Genomic DNA, 19,671 nt, shown 5'->3' with positions numbered 1-19,671 from the left:
TCTTCTCTTTGTTCTAAATGAAATAAAAATTCTCTTCACAGTTACACTGTTAATAAAGCAGATTGTTTGCTTACTTAAGTGAGCATTTCAGCGCTGGTTGTTTTGGGTTCTTTTTTTTTTTGTTTAATAGCTTTAGCACATGGAGCCTCTCTTGCTATATATATTCCTAATATGTATTCTTGGCTTTTGAAAGTTAAATTGGAGTAGCTTTTGGAGACGGCTGGTAATTTGTAACAGTGATACTGGAGCTCTGTGAGCTTTTGAAGTGAGGCTTGCTGTCCTGTTTCATGGTAATCAACTTCAAACATAGGAGAAGATACAGAGGATGTTAAAATTTTTGCAGGACTAAATGTGCTGTTTTGTGTTGATGTCTTTTCATTTTTGAAAGCTAATGTTAGTGTGCCACTTTGTTATGCTCTTGCTATTTACAGGTTTTCAAACCCATGGCTAATGCGGCTGTGAAGATAGTGGAGAAAAATGGTTTTCATGACAAGATCAAGGTAATCAACAAGCACTCCACTGAAGTCACAGTTGGCCCAGGTGAGAAAAATAGGCTAGGATTAAAAAAATTGGCAAGTACCTCAAAACCATGAAGGAATATGTCTTTTCCTTATTTTCCAAACATTTTTAATGAAAACCAGCAAATCCTTTACTCTCTAGAAAGCAACATTGGAAATTTATTTCAAAAGGAAGTGTTGTAATAGTATTTCAGTAGTCATTTGTACTTCGTAGTAAACTTCTAATGGAAAATAATTTGCAGTCTTCAGCAGGTTCTCTAACAGGAATAAGGTTTTTTGGATTACTTGTGTTTTCAGGATAGCATCTTCTTGAAAGAATTCTATGAAGTCTTAACATTACAATATTAAATTGTGTCTTTCAGATGGAGATATGCAATGTCGTGCAAACATTCTGGTAACAGAATTGTTTGATACAGAGCTGATAGGAGAAGGAGCTTTACCAACCTATGAGCATGCACACAAATATCTTGTACAGGTAAGAAGATAGAAATTGATTGCATGTCAAATTTATCCCTAGAGAACCTCTTCTGTCTATTTTGGAGTGGGATAGAGATTATACTTGATTTAGGCTTCTGTATCCTTTGTAAATACACCATCAGCTGTGCCAATTTCTTATTCAGTGAATAATTTACTGGATTCATTCCTAGACTAAAGCTATTGGAGTTTATATTGTAAATCACAGGCTCTGAAATTACACTCAGGTGCTTTGTGTTAAAACCAGTAACTTGCTGGTCTTTCAGAAACGCGTGCAGTTCTGATTTGGAGCTTTGCTTAGTAGTTTGTTCCGAGGGCAAGTAGGTCCCAAGATGTTTTAAAAAAAGTTGTTCTCCTAAATTTGCTGGGCTTCGCATCCCAGGCATTGATTGTTGTGTGGGTTTTTTGTTTTTCCAAAGGAGCTCTTGCAACTCTGCGTGCTTTTAGCCTGTGGAAATACTTTAAACACTGTAATCAAATTAGTACCTTTTTTTTTTTTTTGACGTATAATCTATAGATAGAGTTCAAGGCCTTTCACCCTTTCTGATTTTTTTCCTTTAATTAGAATGTGGATGGCAAAACTTCATTTAGGTTTCTAGGTTTCATTTCGCCAGTTTTACATATAAAGACAATAGCATCCCATAACTTTTTACTGCTGTCCATGTATAACTCTAAATTGTAATTAGTCCTTTTTGTAAAAGCATTGTTATTGGACTTCACAGTTAGCTCTTACTTCAGTGTTTTTTTTAGAACAACTTGTATGTTTGCTACTCTTTAAACATGGATGCAAAGTTGTCATTGCATAGATATTTGAGCCATTATTTTTCTTCTTTACTCACTGCAATCACAAACTCTGTTTAATGTTGATAGCTTAATAGTTACCTGGCTTGAGAAGCTCAAGATAGGTCTCTGATTTCAGAAAGAGGATGGAAATGAAAGTTTAACTGAGGCTAGTAAACTGATGATGTTGCACGGTTAATAAAGTAATCTGGCCTTGCCGAACCACACTGAGCAGGATAGAGAAGTGTATCATATTTCACAGATAGAGAGACAAAGAGAAAAGTGTTCTGATCTTACCGAAGTCTCTGAAATAATTTGAATTAAAATTTCAAAGTTCCCAGTCCAACTTTTCTTTAAATTGGTTCACATTTCAATTGATTTAATTCTCATGCATGTTAACAAGTCAAACTTGTTGAATGCGTTTACCCTTTGTTTTGAACACTCAGGAAGGATGTGAGGCAGTGCCTCACAGGGCGACAGTGTATGTCCAATTAGTGGAATCCAAACGAATGTGGTCCTGGAGCAAACTGTTTCCTGTTCATGTCGAAGCAGAGGATGGTGAAAAAATTATTGTCTCCCCTTCAGACATGGAGAACTGTCCAGGTGTTCCTTCAGTTTGCGATATCCAACTGAACCAGGTGCCTTCAAGTGACTTCACTATCCTTAGTGATGTGGTGACAATGTTCAGGTAAGGTAGGCCTTGTTTTGTTCAAAACAAAATTTTCGTGTTATGCCTTGTGTATAAGTTGTGTATTTAGTGTAGGAAGCTAGCGAGAATTTCTGAAGAATTCTGAATTATTTCTTTTTACAATTTTCGTGCTTCTCTGCAGTGTGGATTTCAGTAGGCCGGTGAGCAGTGCTGCTACCTCCTACAGAGTGCAGCTGGAGCCTGTAAAATCTGGCAAGGCACAAATCGTACTTTCCTGGTGGGATATTGACATGGACCCCTCTGGGATGATAAACTGCACAATGGCTCCATACTGGGTAAAATCCACTTTGGCTTGCCAGGTAAAATACCGAGCCTTCAGATGCTACCATCAGATGACTGTGAGTAATTATTCTGAGTAAAGGCCATAGTGGGTGTTTTGAGCAGCTGTCCCTTAAACTGTGTAGGAACTTCGCTAATGCTTTATGTATTGGAAGACACTAAATAAGCAAGTCATAAAAATGTTATGTACCTGGTTTAGGTTTTCACAGAATCACAGAATGGTTTGGGTTGGAAGGGACCTTAAAGATCGTCTGGTTCCAGCCCCCCGCCATGGGCAGGGACACCTTCCACTAGACCAGGCTGCTCAAAGTCCCATTCAGCCTGGCCTTGAACGCTTCCGGGGAGTGTGTCAGATCTTTTTCCTTCAAGTTCATTTGTTCAGTGATAAGTATCTAATCAGTAGTTTAAAATTTAATTTCAAACTTGCATTCCCTCCTAGTAGTCTGAAGCAGTTTTCACTTGCCCTGGTATTGCCAGTTTTGCTTCACTTTGAAGATTCCCCACTGGACTTCCCCAAACTCCAGTCACCATAATGACGTCCCTTACCATAGGTCTTCATGTGCACTGCAACAATTAAACAGTGGCCTTGTTATGATCATCTCTCATCACTCTAGCAAGAAAGCGGCTGCCACCTGTTTCTTCACTCTCCAGTTTCTACCATGTAGAGATACCAGAAATGGTGCTGCACATACAAAACTACGTTTTTCAGGTGGAGTTAATTTGCTGGAGCTACTCAAATAGTGAACTGAAGAAAACAGTTGAACAGAAAGTCCAGATTCCTCTGCCACTGTTCTCTAACCCATCAATGTAAAACTTTAAGCTTTACATTAAGCTTAAAAACTGAAGCTGTCTTCCAGATATTTCTATTTCTTTTATTTCTTTTACTTTCAAGAAATAAAACCAAAGATTTCCACAGATTTTTCCTGAACTAGTCTCTATCCCTGGTTAAAATATTAGTCTGTGGTTTGCTTGCATGTAGTTCTTCCAAAGAAGTGTTAAGTTTATGGTAATATATTTATAAAGCCATAAAAAAAGCTGGTGTGTGAAAATGCTGGGTTGATACTGGATAATTAGAGCAACAGGAGATCACTATTAAATCAGATTCCTGTGTCTTTGTATGAATGTATTTACTAGTAGGATGAACTTAGTCAAAAGGAAGCTACTAAATGATTGTTTGCACTTACCATATTTGAGACTAGAATCTGAAACTATCAGGCTTTAGGGCATTCAATCAGCTTAGAATGACTTGATCAGCGTAGAATATTTGCAGTGTAGAAAATAGCTTTTTGAAACACAAAATAGTTGTTCTGTCACAGAAGAGTGACACTAAGTGACCTCATTTGATGCATGAGGCTCCAACCGCTGGTCACTGTCAGCAATTCAATACAGGTTTCTAATGTAAGTGAACTATAGAGGTGAAACAGCATTAATAAATGCAAAGTGTATTTTGGATTTGTTTTTCTTTTGATGAAAATACAAGCTTAGTTAGTCCACAAGCCAGTGGTCTCAGGCTTGTTCTGTTGTAAGAAATCTATATAAAGTACGTTTATTCAATATACAGTATTAGTCTTTATTCAGCCTCGCTAATGTGAACAATATTCTTTCAAGGAGTCATACATCAGTGCTTTAAAGTTGTGCCCATTCTTACTAATTGATCTCCTGCTATTTGTTTACTTTCCATTTACTACTTATGAGTTACTTTCTAAGATTTTGTTTGTCAACCCTTTTCAGTGGAGAGATCACTGGATGCAGTGTGTATATTTTCTTCCAAACGAGGAGTCAGTTCTCCAGGGTGAGAAGGTGTACCTGACCGCCTGTCGTGATGAGTACTCTGTGTGGTATAAGCTGCAGAAAGCCAGGTAACAATACATGTGTGTGAAAAAGGGTGGTGTTTGACTCCAAGCTCGAGTATTTGCTGCTCTTAGAGCAGCGATTTTGTAGAAGAGCAAGAGAAGAACCTAAAGACTAGAAAATTATTAAAAGCCACTTCGTGGGCAGTACACAGGTGAAAAAAACCACGTTATGCATAAAAACACAGTTGAGGTTTGGCCTGCAGGCTCCTGCTTAATGCCTGGTGGCATTCTGTGACAGAGAAACAAAAACCACTTATGGCTGGTTCCTGGAAATCCTGAAATATAGCTCAGCTGAGCTGGCGTGTGGGTAAGAGTGAAATAATTGCCATTCTGTCTTCATTTTCTCTTTTCCTAGTGAGCACTGTCTGTTTGCCTAATGCCTTTTGCTTAAATCAAAAGGAGCTTAATCATGTTGGTTGTGATGACAATAGCAGTGAACATTTTTAAAAATCAGTGCTAGCTTTAGAAGTTAATGTCTGAATTTTATGTACCTTTTTTACTTAGAAATCCAAATGAACTTTTTTCTAAAAGATCAAAGCCTAAAATACCTAACTGTCACAGTTAGTGGGAAAGTTGGGGGCGGTTCTTGCTTTTGCTTTTAAGAAAAGATGAAAATTGGTCCTTTCTCTTATTTCCATTTGGAAATGCAAAGCTGCAAAAATGTCTCTGGAGAACTAGGAAAGGTGAACAAGTAAGAGTGGAATCTATATGCATTAAGGTGCGTACTAGCCGAAATGCATAAATGTGCCTGTTTGTGAATGCATGTTACGGGTGCTGTAGCTAATACTTCATTGACATTTTTTTCCAGAGGAGAAGAGGAGAATAAAGCAGATGTTCGTGTTGAGAGTCCTGTTTGTAGATGTCAGGCTCATCTTCTCTGGAACAGACCACGTTTTGGCGAATTAAATGATCAGAACCGAACACGCCAGTACATCAAGTCTTTGATGAAAGTGAGTGCATTGCTGCCTTTAGGTTTTCTGGCTTCTGTGATAGATGCGTGTATTGTTTTATTTGCAGTAATTATTTATAGAATTTGTTTCTCCCTTGCTAAAGAACTTTGCTCACAAAGTGCATTTTATTTACATCAGCAGATGTAAGTTATATTTTGTCGTGAAAACTTTGGTACTACTTTTATTAGATTGTAAGCAGCCGTTCTTGCTTGGGAATTTATAGTAGTGCTGTGTATTTATTAGGAGTATTGGTAGTTGAATAAAGACACCTAATATATTTTTGTGCAAACTTTTTCTGACCTAAAACATGGGAATTATATGAACACTTATACTATTCTATTCTGCTTGAAGTGGTTATATTAATCTTCATATCTCTTAGCTCTTATTTGATATGGTAGTGTATAAAGTGGGGAAAAACACCACCGAAATATGTAGAATTTGAAAACTTTTTCATCTGGAATAGGAATAACAATGACTATTTATTTTCTGTAGGTTCTGAAAACAGATAGTGTTTGCCTTTGTATCAGTGATGGCAGTCTGCTGCCTCTGCTGGCTCACTATCTTGGAGCAAAGCAGGTACAGTGATTCTTCCTGGTTTTCTGATCTTTGCATTTCAGCTTGGTATTTTTAGTTCTCTTACATAGTTCAGCGTTTCCAGCCCGTTACTTAGTTATTTCCACTGCCTCTTCAGTGACAAGTGAGAAGGAGGTTCCCGTTGTGTTGAAGTGGAGGTTAAATTCGTCTCTGATCAAGCTGAAGTCTAAGGAGATAGTAAATTACCAGTTTGGATGTTTACCAGTGTGTAGCCTTGAATGAATATGGTGTCCCTCGTTCCCCACTGATTCCTGTTTGCCATCTTGTATCTTGGTACTCATGTAAATATTCTTTCTACCGACCTAAAGTCTGGCAATTTTTTTTATTTTACTTTTGCAGTTCCATAATTGCATTTGTAACCTAGTCTGCAGTGGAAGGTCTGTAACAGCAAGATAGGAGGCAGTAAGAATACTGCGTCTGTGTGTAAATGAGAACTGAGAGCTGTCTGGTTGTGTCACTTATATACCTTACTTGATGTGTTCTCTCATGGGGCTCTTCAAACAAAAATCTATTACAGTTGGACTGAATATCTGGGAATGTGTAATGTAATATAATCCTGAGGAAGATGCTAGGCAATTCATAGAAATAAATAAACATGCTGAGATAAACCAGTGATCCATGGCCCTTGTAATTTTGTCTTTGCTGTGGTTGTCTGTGACTAGCCACTGTTTGACACAGAGATTTCCATAGTATTTTCCTAGCCCTGTAGCAGCATATTGCTTAACTATTCACCAGTTTCGAATAAAACCTAATTTTCTTGTTGCTTCAAAAGGCTGATGTGCTGCATTGCACATCTGAGCTCTTTCCGGCTGATGCAGTGAGATCATGTTAAACAATGCTGACAAGGAGTAAGCGCTACTGGAGGTTGACTCAGCACACTGGCAATATGCTCGCATTTGTTCAGGAGTAAATACATGCCTAGAGCTAACGTTAATATGCTATTTGCATCTTAAAAATTGGAAATATCTGCCTTCTGTTGTATGGCTGTGAAAACAGCATTGTTTAGCCTGTAGTTACTGGGGGCATTTTTGTTGGTTAAAAGGTACATGACAGTGGGCTGTGGAATAGAAGCATGATTCTTACGAACTGCGTTCACTAGAGTATCAAAATAGTTCCTTCCGTGTTCATTTACATACTCTTTTAATTAAAAATTATAAAGTTGGTTTGACTAACTCTTGTGTATTTTCTTTAGGTGTTTACATTAGAAAACTCCACTGTGTCCTGTTCTGTCATGCAAAAAGTGAGTGTTCAGTTTTGAGCAGCCTGGTCTAGTGGAAGGTGTCCCTGCTTGTGGCAGGGGGGTTGGAATGAGATGATCTAGAAGGTCCCTTCCAACCCAAACCATTCTATGATTCTGTTAAAGCAGTAAATGAACTCCTGGCATTTCTAAAGGCCAGAGCTGATGCTTTTGATTGTCCTTGCGTCAATTGCTTGGAGGTTGAATCATTTTAGTGAATGTATTTGATGATACAGTTTGACAAGGCCATGGCAGGTGGGATATACTGGGGGGGAGGGGTTCTTATTTTTTTTCTGGTATTTGTAGAGAGCTTTGTGCAAATACTTGGAGGAATGCATCTCGTTGGAGATAAATCCAATCTCATAGCTTTAGCCACAAGCTGAACAGGCCACCGGAGAAGTTGAGCTGAGCAGAGGGAATTATGGTTGCCAGTGTTTGATCTCTCCTTGGAGATGCCTGTTGGCTTGTCTGCTTGAGCTACTGCCCTGCTGCCCTCATTGCACTGGTGATAAAGCCAAGCTGTTTGTTTCTGAGGATTAGTGGAAGGTGAGAGCATCCTGTAGGTTGCACCAGTCTTACCTGGCAAGTGTCATTGAGCAGTTCTGTATTCCAGCTGAGACAAGTTGGGAATGCCTGCTCTGCTGTTTGGCTCTTACGAGACAGTAGGCAGCGGGTCTTAACTGCACGTGGGGTTTCAGCTGCTTCCTTGGGGTGGAGCACTGAAGGCCTGGCTGGTGGAGTGGAGGCTGTTCAGGAGAGGCAGCCAGTGGGTAAGAAGAGATTGGAAGCAGCTTCCCGAAGTCACCGTTTGGCTGGGTCTGTTAGAGTTGGCACCGTATGTTTGAAAGAAGTCTGTCTTAGTATGTGGCTTGGGACTATGAAAACGTGAACGGTAGGCAACCTAGAACGCAAACCTGGTCTCAAACAGAAGCCAAATATGCAATGTATTCATAGTTGAAGTAATTTTTATCTTTATTGACTGTCCTTCCCGTACGCTTCAAAGTATAAATGAATGAACGTGAGGCACCTTTTGTGTTATCTGCCTTTTTATGTACTTAATTGAAGGAGCCTGTGGGGCATGTGATTTAGTTCACTAGGTGTGACGTGTTGGCTCTTAAGTGCATGCACTCTTCAAGAATAGACTTGTGTCATCCTGAGGAGTTATGGTAGGCAGTTTTTCAAAAATGTCTTTTGGCTATTGGTTTATTTTTGTTTATTTTGGCGTGGGCTTGAGTCTTAGCTGTAGGTTTTGATAAAAACAGTATGCAACTCTTTTTAGTTTTTTAAAGCAAATCACCTTGAAGATAAAATTAAAATAATAGAAGCACGTCCCGAGTTGCTGACGTCTTCTCATTTGGAAGATAAAAAGGTATGTTACAGTTGTCCAATACTGAATTCCAGTGGGGTGGTGGGGAGCGGAAGGTGAAAATGAGTTTTGCTTTCCTGCTGTGCTACTGTAACCACAATGAATCTCATTATATCCCAGTTCACATAAAGTGTAACGAGTAGGTGTCCGGACCTTGTCCCACTGAAACTATATGAGGCTTAGACTAAAGACTGTGGGAGAGTTTTCACTTTGTTTTCAAAAGGGTATGACTTTCCCTTCTTGCATAATCTATACCAGTTGTAATGGCAGTTAAACTGGTTTAACTGCGTATGTGCTACTAGGCTGTAGCTCTTGTTTCTCAAGCCACTCACAAGATTGCAGTCTATTTGGAAGTACAAACATCCTTAAATTAAAAATTTCAAAATTCTATGACTCTCTTACAAAGCCTTCCAACCTAAAACTGCAATATTTTCTCTCAAACTTTGTTGCAGGGAAATTAATTTTAAAATTTGCTAACTAAAACCACAGAAATATGTCTGTTGTGCAGTATATGCAGTAATTAAATCCTTAAATCCTCATGGAGCAGTAGAATTTTTTACCTAGATGACTTCACTTGCTGATTGCCTTGTCAACTATTGAAGATATAAACAGCCTGTGCTACTAAGTTGTTGTTCTTTATTATAATGCTTCTTATCTCCTTTCTTTGACAAGATTTCTGTGCTTGTGGGAGAGCCATTTTTTACTACAAGTTTGTTGCCGTGGCATAACCTGTATTTCTGGTATGCTAGGACAGCGGTGGCCAGTCACCTTACCAGCAATGTCACTGTCCTGCCTCAGTCTGCTTCTTTGCACATGATGATTGTGGAGTTTCAGGTGAGATTGTTTAGAACTATCCGTTTGATATTTACACAATTTCACTTAGAATTGAGTACTTTTCCCGTTCTTTTTAATGACAAGTTTATCTCATCTTAATACTGCCCGCTTTGATATGCTTTGTGCTTACCAGCTGAGGAAAGAATACTTGACATCCTGAGGATGAGTTTTGCTATTTCAGCCATCTCTTGTCAGAAAATTAACTCGAAGAATTTTGCCGTTTTAAATGAAAGGGCTGAATGTTTCAAAATATTTCTTTAGATTACAGAGAGATTGCTGAAGCATGTGAGAATTGTGGTTATTTATAAAATTAGATATTCTGCAAAATAACAGGTTTTAAAATTAGGCTTTATGAGTATAAGACTGTAGGCAGGACTCATAATTGCATGGGTTTTTTTAACCACTTGAGGCTGTGCACAGTTCTAAATTTGAGCACAATTACGGGTCACATCTTAAAAATACATTGAAAAGTCATCTTTCAGAAACTGTACAAAGGTATAAAATTTTTTGCAGTTAATAAGGACTTGGTCAGTAAAGATAATGAAGAGTTCACCTACAATGACAATGGAAATTAAATAAATACTTTCGTAATTTATATGCAGACTTTAGTAGCTTAAGTGAAGGAACTCTTTAGTCTGAAATTGTGTAACTAAAATATACATATCTATAAATAAAAAAAAGCCTATAACGTATTTTCATATAAACATAATCTTTAGTTTATCTGTTAAAAATGCCAACTCTGTTCTTTCTCTTCCCTCTGGTTCACCAGCTGTGTAGTTTTGTGTCTGAGCCTTCTCACCCTTAACGGTTTTCTTATTTGAATGTTCTTTAACCTTGTTCTCTTACTTCCACCTTTGGTTTGTGCATGTGAAAATATGTGTGTTCTTTCTCGCACTGGGACTAATCAGCTACCCTGCATGTTTTTACATACTTTTCAGTTTTCTGCAAATATGTAGAGAATTTAAATGTATACTGAGTAAATAAGTAAATCTGAATCTTGTAACAGGGAGTGGATGTTTGAGACAAATCAACAGTAATCAGATTGAAATAAGCAGTTAATTTTAATTCCATGCTCTTATCTAGAGAATTTACTTCCCTAGAACTGAAAGCATTGCGTAAGGAAGAAAGTGTTACTCTCTTCATCTTCTGGATGAGGAAACTGAAGCATGCAGCGTGATGACTTAAGATTATTCATCAGTCTAGTAGCAGAACACAGAGTAACATTCATATCACGTGAACCTCAGTTTTACCCTTTTATGTACAGGGTTATGTTCAGAGATGATTCCACGTACCTATTTCAGTAGAACATTTAGCTTGTGTTCTGTTCCATTAAGCTATTCCAAAAGCTATTGCTTTGATTCTGCATTTTCTTTGTTCAGTGGTGAATCTAGACTCAAAATGGTGGTGTTGGGTGGATGGTTGGACTTGATCTTGGAGGTCTTTTCCAACCTACGATTCTATGAAAGACTAGAGCCAGTGAGTTTTTTAAAATAACGTCTGCATCTACTAGTTCTTGGTTAGACAGAAGGAACACAGTGTTGTAAGGTATTCTGCAAGAACTGGTTCTGTAGACTGTTCTGTCTTGTCAGAATAGGGATATGTCATTACAGTTAATTAGCAAAAGCTGGATCCAGGAGAAAGAATCTGATGAGATTACTTCAGTTATAAAATTGTTTAGTCCATAACTGCATTTAGGGAGCAGGATGCTACCTATCTAATTTGATAGTTCTGTCAGGTGTACCATTCGGAGATTGTTTATAGTCACTAGCTTATGCTGTATTTGGGCATAAATTATCACAGCATTTATTTAAATTTATAGTAGTCCTGCTGCCATCTTGTAAAGCAGTAACATTTGAGGTTGCTAAGTGCAGCAGTGAACAGGTAAAAGGTATATATGTACAGCTAGTGAACATTCTTGTTCTATTAAGAGCCCAGTAATGCAGTCTAAGAACAGGCAAAAGTTGAACTGAGTTACTGTCTGTCCAGTGGATTGCTAAAGTCAGTGAGAGGCATAGTATGAAGTGCCTAAAATGATTTTACGAATCTTTGGAGTGCTGAAGGGAAGTGTGGTAGTCCAATAGGCTGTCAGATGTTTGATGCAACTGGGAGCACTTCCCTGTGCTGCGTAGTAGGAATGGGGGGGGAGAGAGCTGTAAGGGTTTAATCTTGGCAAATTCATACCGATTCTAAAGTAAACCACAGAGATGGTAGGAAATGCGCAGATTCTTTAGAGTTGAAAATAGTGGCTCAAGAATTAACTGCCTCGCAAAACTTTTTCCCCAGAATACAGCAAGTCTTGCAGTAGTTCTGAAGGCTTAGGAATGTGTAGATAAGTTAAGAGTCTTTATCTGACTTGTTATCAAATGTCTAATCTACTGCTAAAATGATTTTTAATATTTCCTTTAATAAGGCCCAATAAAATTGTGTTTTCTTTTTTAGGACTTATGGAGAATCCGGAGTCCATGTGGCACCTGTGAAGGTTTTGATGTCCAGACTATGGATGATATGATTAATGTAAGAAGACTGAAAATAGTTTCAGCACAAGTCTCAGCAAAACTTTGGCTTAAAGAAGTATTTAGTGACCGTTGAAAAACTTGTTAGGTGGAACACTGTTGGTTTAGTTTTTCATAAATATGGTGGTTATTCACTTATTTACTGGCAACAGAGTAACTTCCGTGGCATGGGTTTTGGGGTTGTGTGTTTCTTCTCATCTGTCAAGCTCTTAAGTACTTTGCACCGTTTTGAAAATACTTCTGTTCGTTCAAAGAGAAAAGTACTGTTCTGAAAATGTTATTCTGAGCTTGAAATCAAATCATCTGGGAGCTGTTCATAGATGACTCCTGCTGCCTTTACTTGCCCTTGCAGGTACTTTTGAAAGAGAAAAAGGGTTTTTGACTTCTGAGAATCATAGAATGGCTTGGGTTGGAGGAGACCTTAAAGATCATCTTGTTCCAACCCCCCTGCCATTCACATATGGAGGGTGAGATTTATCTGTACCAATTTCTGGAGCTGTATTGTAGATACCCGTATTTGAGTTAGCCATTTAGGTTGCCTTTATAGTCACTGTGGAGGAGTACAGGCAGTTACAGAGTAGAATTCATCTCAAGGGTGAAGAAAAGTTAAATATATTGTATTTTGAAAGTGCCCATTTCTGTTAGACTACTGAGGACCATGGTCATAGCAATTAGTTCATGCATGTAGTACATATTTTTCCGTGTGCCTCTGAAGTGCAGTCCTCTGTTTTCGCAGCTTTATTGCTTAAATATTCTGTGTTCAGGACTTATAATTAACTTGAAAACAAGGACTGTTTGCTTTTGGGTTGTTTTGAGATAGTTCTATTACTTTCTTTCTTCAGAATTCTCTGAATTTTAGGGAATCTAAGGAAGCAGAACCTCACCCTCTGTGGGAATATCCTTGCAAGTCACTCTCTGATCCCCAGAAAGTTCTGATGTTTGACTTCAGAGAGACTGTACCACAACACTGTCTTAGCACAGAGGGTTCCATAAATCTTCTACGGTGAGTTTTCTCATTACAATAAATATTCTTGTCATAATCCATGTTTTTACCTTATCTTCAAGATTTTTGTATGTGTGTATAAATATATATGATGTGTATATATATTAAAAAAAATGTGTAGTTAACGGTAATAGTTAACTAGTGGAAACATACTTGACAATTTTAAAAAATGTGACCCAAAGTTGTGTAAGTTGCTTTGGCATGAATTTCCTGTGGCTATTCACAGTAGGCTGTAACCATAAGGGTAATTTCTTAGATAATATGCCTGTATTTGAAAAATAACGTTTTATTAGATGTTACCATGATGTGAAACATCAACAGATTACTTTATAGTTTAGCGAAAATACTCCATTGTCTGGATGATTTTAGTCTTTCTGTTTGTTACCCTGTTGCTGAATTCTTGCAGGAAAAGCTCCTATTTGGCTTTCCAAATTATTCTGTTTAATAGCTTTGAAGTGTGCACTGTTCTTCTTTTTAACTATAATTCTGACAGTCTTGATATTCGTTACGTCTTCTGAAGTATTTTTCACTATAATCTTAATTACAGATTGTACTTAATTCTGTGCAGCCTGAAATGCTGTTAAGAATTAAAATCAGAGGAAAATTATTTTTAACTATCTAGAGTTTACGTAACTAACTTTATGTAATGTATGTATGTTTATTGTAACTCAGACACTGCTGTAATTGTATATTTCCCTTTGTGAAACCACAGTCATGGTTTCACAAAATGCAGCACCTTCTGCATGGAGCCTCTGTGCCTTTGCATCAGTTGTTGTATTCACAGGCGACACGCTAGCGTGACCTCTGCTCCTTGTGGAGCAGACACTTGAAGTTGAGATGGTATGTGTGGTAGAAATTTTCTCAAAATTCAGAAACAATAGAAGCTGGTGTCTCTGAAGGAAGTACTCTTCAAATACACCGTGTAATTTATGCCATGTTATTGAGTGCCTGTTAACTGACTGTGGTTCTGAGCAGGTTTAGTTATGACTCATTCTGCTTTTTGCAGACTCATTCTGCATTCTGCATTCTGCTTGTCTATTTTAGATTGTATTTCTGCAAATACTTCAAAAGTTGCTACCCATTTACCAAGTCATTCAGCTGGTTCAACTTTTTTTCAAGGAGACAAGTTATTCGTGCTTTTACAGCTCTCACCTAAACTATGTGAGGAATGGGTGCAGCATTTAAGCTGTCAGTATTGTATAAAGTAACAGATTTTGATCCTCCACCTCTCCCCAGGAAAGGAAAGAGCCATGGAGCGGTTTTGTGGATGGAATATCATCTTGCTGCTGATATCTCTGTTAGTACAGGACTGATGCAAATTTCAAATGAAAAGGTATTTCTCCAGTGTAATTTATTATGTCACGGTCTATACGATTACAGTGCTGAAAAATGGGTCTCTGTTGGCCGTGCTTGGTTTATGCAGTGCTCTTTGTTACGCTGAATACTTTGTTTCTGCAGAACTAGTAGAACTATCTGTTCATATTTCTGGGAGGAGCAGGAGATGTACCTTAAAATGGAAGAGTCTGAACTGGATCCAAATGCTCCCATAGTTTGGAAACACATTCACAACTTAAATATGATGCTAGCTCAAAGTAGAATTTATTCATACAAATCCTTTTCTCAGTTTAACAAAGGCAAAAAATTTGCAGGGAAGGAATAAGTATTTTCAGGGTTCTACCTAAATATTCCTTGACCAAATCCATTTTTTCCTCTATGACTTCACTGTGTGGCATAGCATATGGTATTTCAAGTTACGTATTGCTATAATGGAATGGATGGCAATGGAAATGGTAACTGTCTGATCACTGCATACTGAACTGGCAACAAGAACATCTGTGCTCTTGCTTGCATTATTACTGTCTGGTAATAATGCTGTAGAGTTTTGACTGCTTTCACTTTTAACTCTCTCCTGTAGGGAAACTGTGAATGGAATCCCCACTGCAAGCAAGCTGTCTATTTCTTCAGTTTTGTTACTGGATCAGAAACTCTGTCAGACTTTCCTAGTGCTGTCACGTATACTATAAATTTTGACACAAAGACAGGAGAGATTGCCATGGATTTTAAGCTATCATAAAATACTTTCCTTTTACTAATGTTCCTAAATGGTAATAAACTTTAAATAGTATTTTTTTGTACGGCAGAGGGATTTTTTTATTGTGCTTAGAGAACAAACTGACTGTTCTGAAATACACTGTAAACCTTTTTTGTTTTATTTTCAGAATATATAGTTGGGGAGGTAGAGAAGAACCTTTTCATAAGGACAGGTATTCCTGACAGGGTTTATATACATACATACATACATACACACACATACTTGATATCATCTGTTTCAGTGTGAAACTCTGGTATTTTGGAGTTTTGAATAATGTTATGCAGCTACAAAACAGTTGACTTACTGGGTATTGCATGGCATATCAGTGGATGAAGACACTAAACCTGACACGAACATTAGATAAAAGTGAGTTAAATCATCTATTTCTAGGCTTTGCTCTTGTCACTGTAAAATGGAAAATAATCTTCAGAGTGCGCAAAAAGAAATTGCACGTCAAGCTGCATATGTGTACTTATTACATATATGTATATATATACACATACATATATACACATACCTATATACATATATATATACATATATACTTATATATATATACATATATGTACACTTAACAGGGAGAAGGAAACAGTTTAGATGTTCGCAGACTTGTGTAAGTTGTGGCTAGTATTGAACTGAAATGGTCAGTGAATTAGATGCACTGATGTTCTGCTGGAGTCTGAGGTGCTGCATTTCTGAAGAGACATTTGCCAAACAGTGACCAAAGTCTGGAAAGGCATAACTGGGAATTGGAAAATGGACGAACTCATGTTAATTGGAAGTGACAAACTGATGGGAGCGTGGCCAGAAACAAAAGAAAAAGAGCCGTAGTCTAAAAAACTTGCAAATCTGTAGGAGATATGTAATATGCATTATATGATCAAAAATGTGGCCTTATCCATCAGAGGTCTAAATAACATCTGCCAGTGTAGCCAAGTTGTGTGTTGGTCTGCAATAGCACATCCACAGCTGAGGTTTTCTTAGTTGCACTCCAGATCATGTTGACAGAAAAGTGTGTGACCATGCGTGTGCAATGAATTCTGCTTTAGATGAACAATCAGTTGGGGTATCCATTTTGTGTGTGTCACCTATTACGGGAAATAGAAAATCCGTGTACTGCCTGTCCTAAATGATGTTGGCCAGCTGCAGGGATAACTGCTCACCAAAGCTACTGCTGTTTCCTCTGAGCAGCAGCTTCAGCAAAGTGCCATAAAGAAGCGATGAGGGAGCAGGAGCTTACTCTGCTTTCCTGGTCACCATGATTTATAAGTCTGGTGAGTAGGAATTTTCCTCTTTTTCTTCCTCAGAGTGTGATCATATTTATAGACCGGGAAGCCATGTGTAATATTGCTAAATTTTTCAGAACTATTTTCCTGACCAAGATCTTAACACTTAATAGATGTAAGGAGCAATGAAATACACGACTAATGTTTTTCACTAGAACAGAAACCCTGCAGCTCCTACTGAGATTTGTGGGTTGCACTTTTCAAAACTGTACTTTTAAGATGCTCAGCTTTGGACTCTTGTTTCTTACAGACTTCGCTGGAATATATAGGTTGCTGTTCATTAAACAATTGTTTCTGATTTTGATACGCTGCTCCCAGCCCACATAAAGTATGGTGGCTCAAATCTGTTTTTTACATGTTGGGAACATAAGCTGTACAGTTGTAAAGGGAACAATAATTTGGCCAGGCCTTTTAAATGGTAAAGGCCTGGCCCTTTACTGAAAAAAAAAAAAAAAAAAAGGCACAGAGACACTTGTGCAACTCTGAATGCGTAAGGCTTGCATTGTATAGCCTCTCTTCTGGAGGAGATAACATGGCAGAAGAAACTTAGTTGCTGCATCCTGCATTTGCTCGTGGCCTGACACAGAAAGCATGCGCTGCAGTTGTTCTGCAGGAGTAGCAAGCGGCTTCTGAAGGTGCTTTAACTGCACAAATGTTTCTGGATCTAACAGAAGCATACACTGTTCCAAAAGGCACATAGATCTAATAGACAGCAATATCTTAGAATTTATATGTTTGAAAAATACAAGTAAGATGGAACAAAACCACAACTGAGTTTACAGTGTTTTAATGTTTAGTGTTAACTTCCTCAAAGGTAACTGTATATGCATGTGCCTGAATCGTACTTCCTAAGAACAAATAAAACAGATTAATTTGCTAAAATGCTGAAGGGAAGAAATCAACACTGATGAGAATTTGTATTTTGTTATCAGTATTACATATGTTGAAGATCTGTGGGGACTGTGATAGATACGAAGCATGGTGACCTTAGAGATCCTTTTTAAACCCTTTAGGTATCCTGAGACTTGGGACTATCGAGTATCTCAGAGGTGGGTGTAGTGAAAGTGAAGGGCGAAGGACAGATGTAGTGGCTGGCTTATCTGCAGAACTGTGCTTCCAGAACTGAACTCTGGCAATTAATACAAATCATATTATCTGCATGTGAGGAAAAACATCTTAACTTTCAATACAGCTGGAGTGGTAATTGTATCACTGCTATCCAAAAAAAATAAAAAGGCTGGGAAGCTGGAACACTGAGTGTATTTTAGCACCTGTGTGTTTCTTAGAGGAACAAAGTCTGATGGCTGTGCTCAGGAAACCCTGTGCATGTTTTAATTCACTGTGAGTGTGATCAGCATTGCTAATGCTTGCTGGTTATGCTTGTGTATTTAGACAGGCAGTGGAACTGCTTTGAGGATTGTGTTAAAACATGCTGGAAGCTGTTACATTGAAGCAAGCCCTTACCACACGTATGGTTTGAATGTTTTCACCTAAGTCACACCACTCATTAAATTCTGGTACATACAAAACATAGCTGTGTTGGTACGAATCTGGTCGACTTGGGGAAAGCTTTGTTCGTGTGTAATTAGGAGTATTTAGTGTATGTGCCAGTCTTCCCTGGCTTCTGTGAATTCTTCAGGTTGGACTTCAAAACCTAGCGTGATCTGTAAATTGTGGGAGCGGGAAAAAGCTGCTTATAGGGGGATACTGGCCATTCCTGATTACATGTATGCAAAAAACCAAAAAAGTACTTCTATCTGTGTCCTCTTCACAGGGCATTCTACTGCAAGCACGTGTCGGGGGGAGGAAAGCTACTTTATCAGAAAGACACATCTACCCAGTAGCAGCGTTCAGGCTTCCATTGGACCGGAGGGAAGCATTGCGATGATGTGCTGAGTTGGCAGAGCTTCTGGCTGCTGGCCTCGTAATAAGCAGAGCAAGAATGCTATTTTCTCTTGGAAGGAACATACCTGTGCGGCCACCACAGGCAATTGTTTTCCCTAAAGGACAGCAGCTTTGCTCCTGCCTGGGCTTGCAGGCATGGATGCATGTTTGAACAGACACAGGATCCCCTGCCACCACTGAACTAACAGTATTACTGTTCAGGTATTGCGTGCCAGCCAGTGTATAACTGGCAGATTTTTTTAATGCGACAGAAGAGATGCTTGCACTAAAGATGCAGGTGTTATTCAGGTATTAAAAATAATCATAAACTACAAAGTTTTGCCATTCACATTTAACTTCACTGTTGTCGTTTTGCTGCAAAAATAATAACTTTTCTGTAGTCCTGAATTGCGATGAGTTTTGGTACTACTTGATAGTTACCACAGCACAAATCCACAAGAGGGTGCTGAGAATCCACTTTTAAAGGTCTACTGCATTTTCAGATCATGTAGACTTCTAATAAGGGCTTGCAATGCAGCTGTCTCATCTAATGTGAAAATAAAATGCCTGTGATGTTGTAGGATACACCATACATACATCCACAGAAATGGAAAACTAGTAGAAAAAGTGACAACCGCTAGTAAGAGTAATATGCATTTGCACCTACCATAAAAACCAAGCAGGCAGCAAAGTGCCTCACGCAAAATACACAGAGTGAATAATACTTCTAGGACAGTGAAATTGTCATGGCCCTAATGAAGCACAGGCCTTGCATTTAATTCAAATGTTTTTTTCTTAGTCATGGCAGCTGCAAGATCTGTTCCTTTATTTGCAAAACGGGTACCTTTTGTCTGAAGGCTGGGAAATTTGAGGACTGCCATCCCGGGGCTTGCTTTTCTCCTTTGTTAGTCCCTTGGAAACTGCTCTGTGGAGGCTTCCTGCATTTAACAAGATAGAGGAGGTAGTTCAGGACTAATTCCTTTAGTCACTCATCTTTTGTATTCCGTGTGTAGTTACAGCTGCTGTTAGGAGGGGAAGAGACTGTTACAGCTTCCTAGTGTTAGATTTTTCCAGTGACGAGTGTGAGCTGAATACCACGGGTGCTTGTGTTGTTCTACCTCATTGCCTCCAGCGTTGCAAAACGTGGATTTGGTTTAGTCATCATTTTGAAGCTTCATATCTCCAAGCATTTAATGCAGATTAGTGATTAAGATGCTTCTCAGAGAGAGGTATATGTTGTTATCCCCATTTTTCAGATGAGGAAAAACTAACTGCGCTTTGTGTGGGTGCTGAAGTGTT

At 38.4% G+C, this 19,671-nt stretch overlaps 1 protein-coding gene across 8 annotated transcripts in view; it reads left to right on the top strand.

The window, feature by feature from the left end:
• Nucleotides 1-19,671, top strand: part of PRMT7 (protein arginine methyltransferase 7) — a 25,466-nt gene extending 5,795 nt beyond the window's left edge. For 3 of the 8 annotated variants that reach the window (XM_075433667.1, XM_075433666.1, XM_075433665.1), the window contains exons 5-18: nucleotides 432-540; nucleotides 881-993; nucleotides 2,219-2,460; nucleotides 2,603-2,819; nucleotides 4,492-4,619; nucleotides 5,422-5,563; nucleotides 6,056-6,139; nucleotides 7,350-7,397; nucleotides 8,674-8,763; nucleotides 9,433-9,594; nucleotides 12,034-12,108; nucleotides 12,950-13,110; nucleotides 14,347-14,443; nucleotides 15,026-18,229. In XM_075433667.1, coding sequence (XP_075289782.1) covers nucleotides 432-540; nucleotides 881-993; nucleotides 2,219-2,460; nucleotides 2,603-2,819; nucleotides 4,492-4,619; nucleotides 5,422-5,563; nucleotides 6,056-6,139; nucleotides 7,350-7,397; nucleotides 8,674-8,763; nucleotides 9,433-9,594; nucleotides 12,034-12,108; nucleotides 12,950-13,110; nucleotides 14,347-14,443; nucleotides 15,026-15,184 — 1,827 coding nt within the window. In that variant the 3' untranslated portion in view covers nucleotides 15,185-18,229. Of the gene's footprint in view, nucleotides 1-431; nucleotides 541-880; nucleotides 994-2,218; nucleotides 2,461-2,602; nucleotides 2,820-4,491; nucleotides 4,620-5,421; nucleotides 5,564-6,055; nucleotides 6,140-7,349; nucleotides 7,398-8,673; nucleotides 8,764-9,432; nucleotides 9,595-12,033; nucleotides 12,109-12,949; nucleotides 13,111-14,346; nucleotides 14,444-15,025; nucleotides 18,230-18,262 lie in introns of those variants that run through there. The other 5 variants (XR_012765327.1, XR_012765328.1, XM_075433668.1 and 2 more) reach the window with 5 other exon arrangements.

Source organism: Opisthocomus hoazin, chromosome 12 (genome assembly GCF_030867145.1).
Source record: "Opisthocomus hoazin isolate bOpiHoa1 chromosome 12, bOpiHoa1.hap1, whole genome shotgun sequence".
Taxonomy (NCBI): Eukaryota; Metazoa; Chordata; class Aves; order Opisthocomiformes; family Opisthocomidae; genus Opisthocomus; species Opisthocomus hoazin.
Note: the sequence above shows the minus strand (reverse complement) of the source record. Positions and strands in the feature narration are given on the sequence as shown.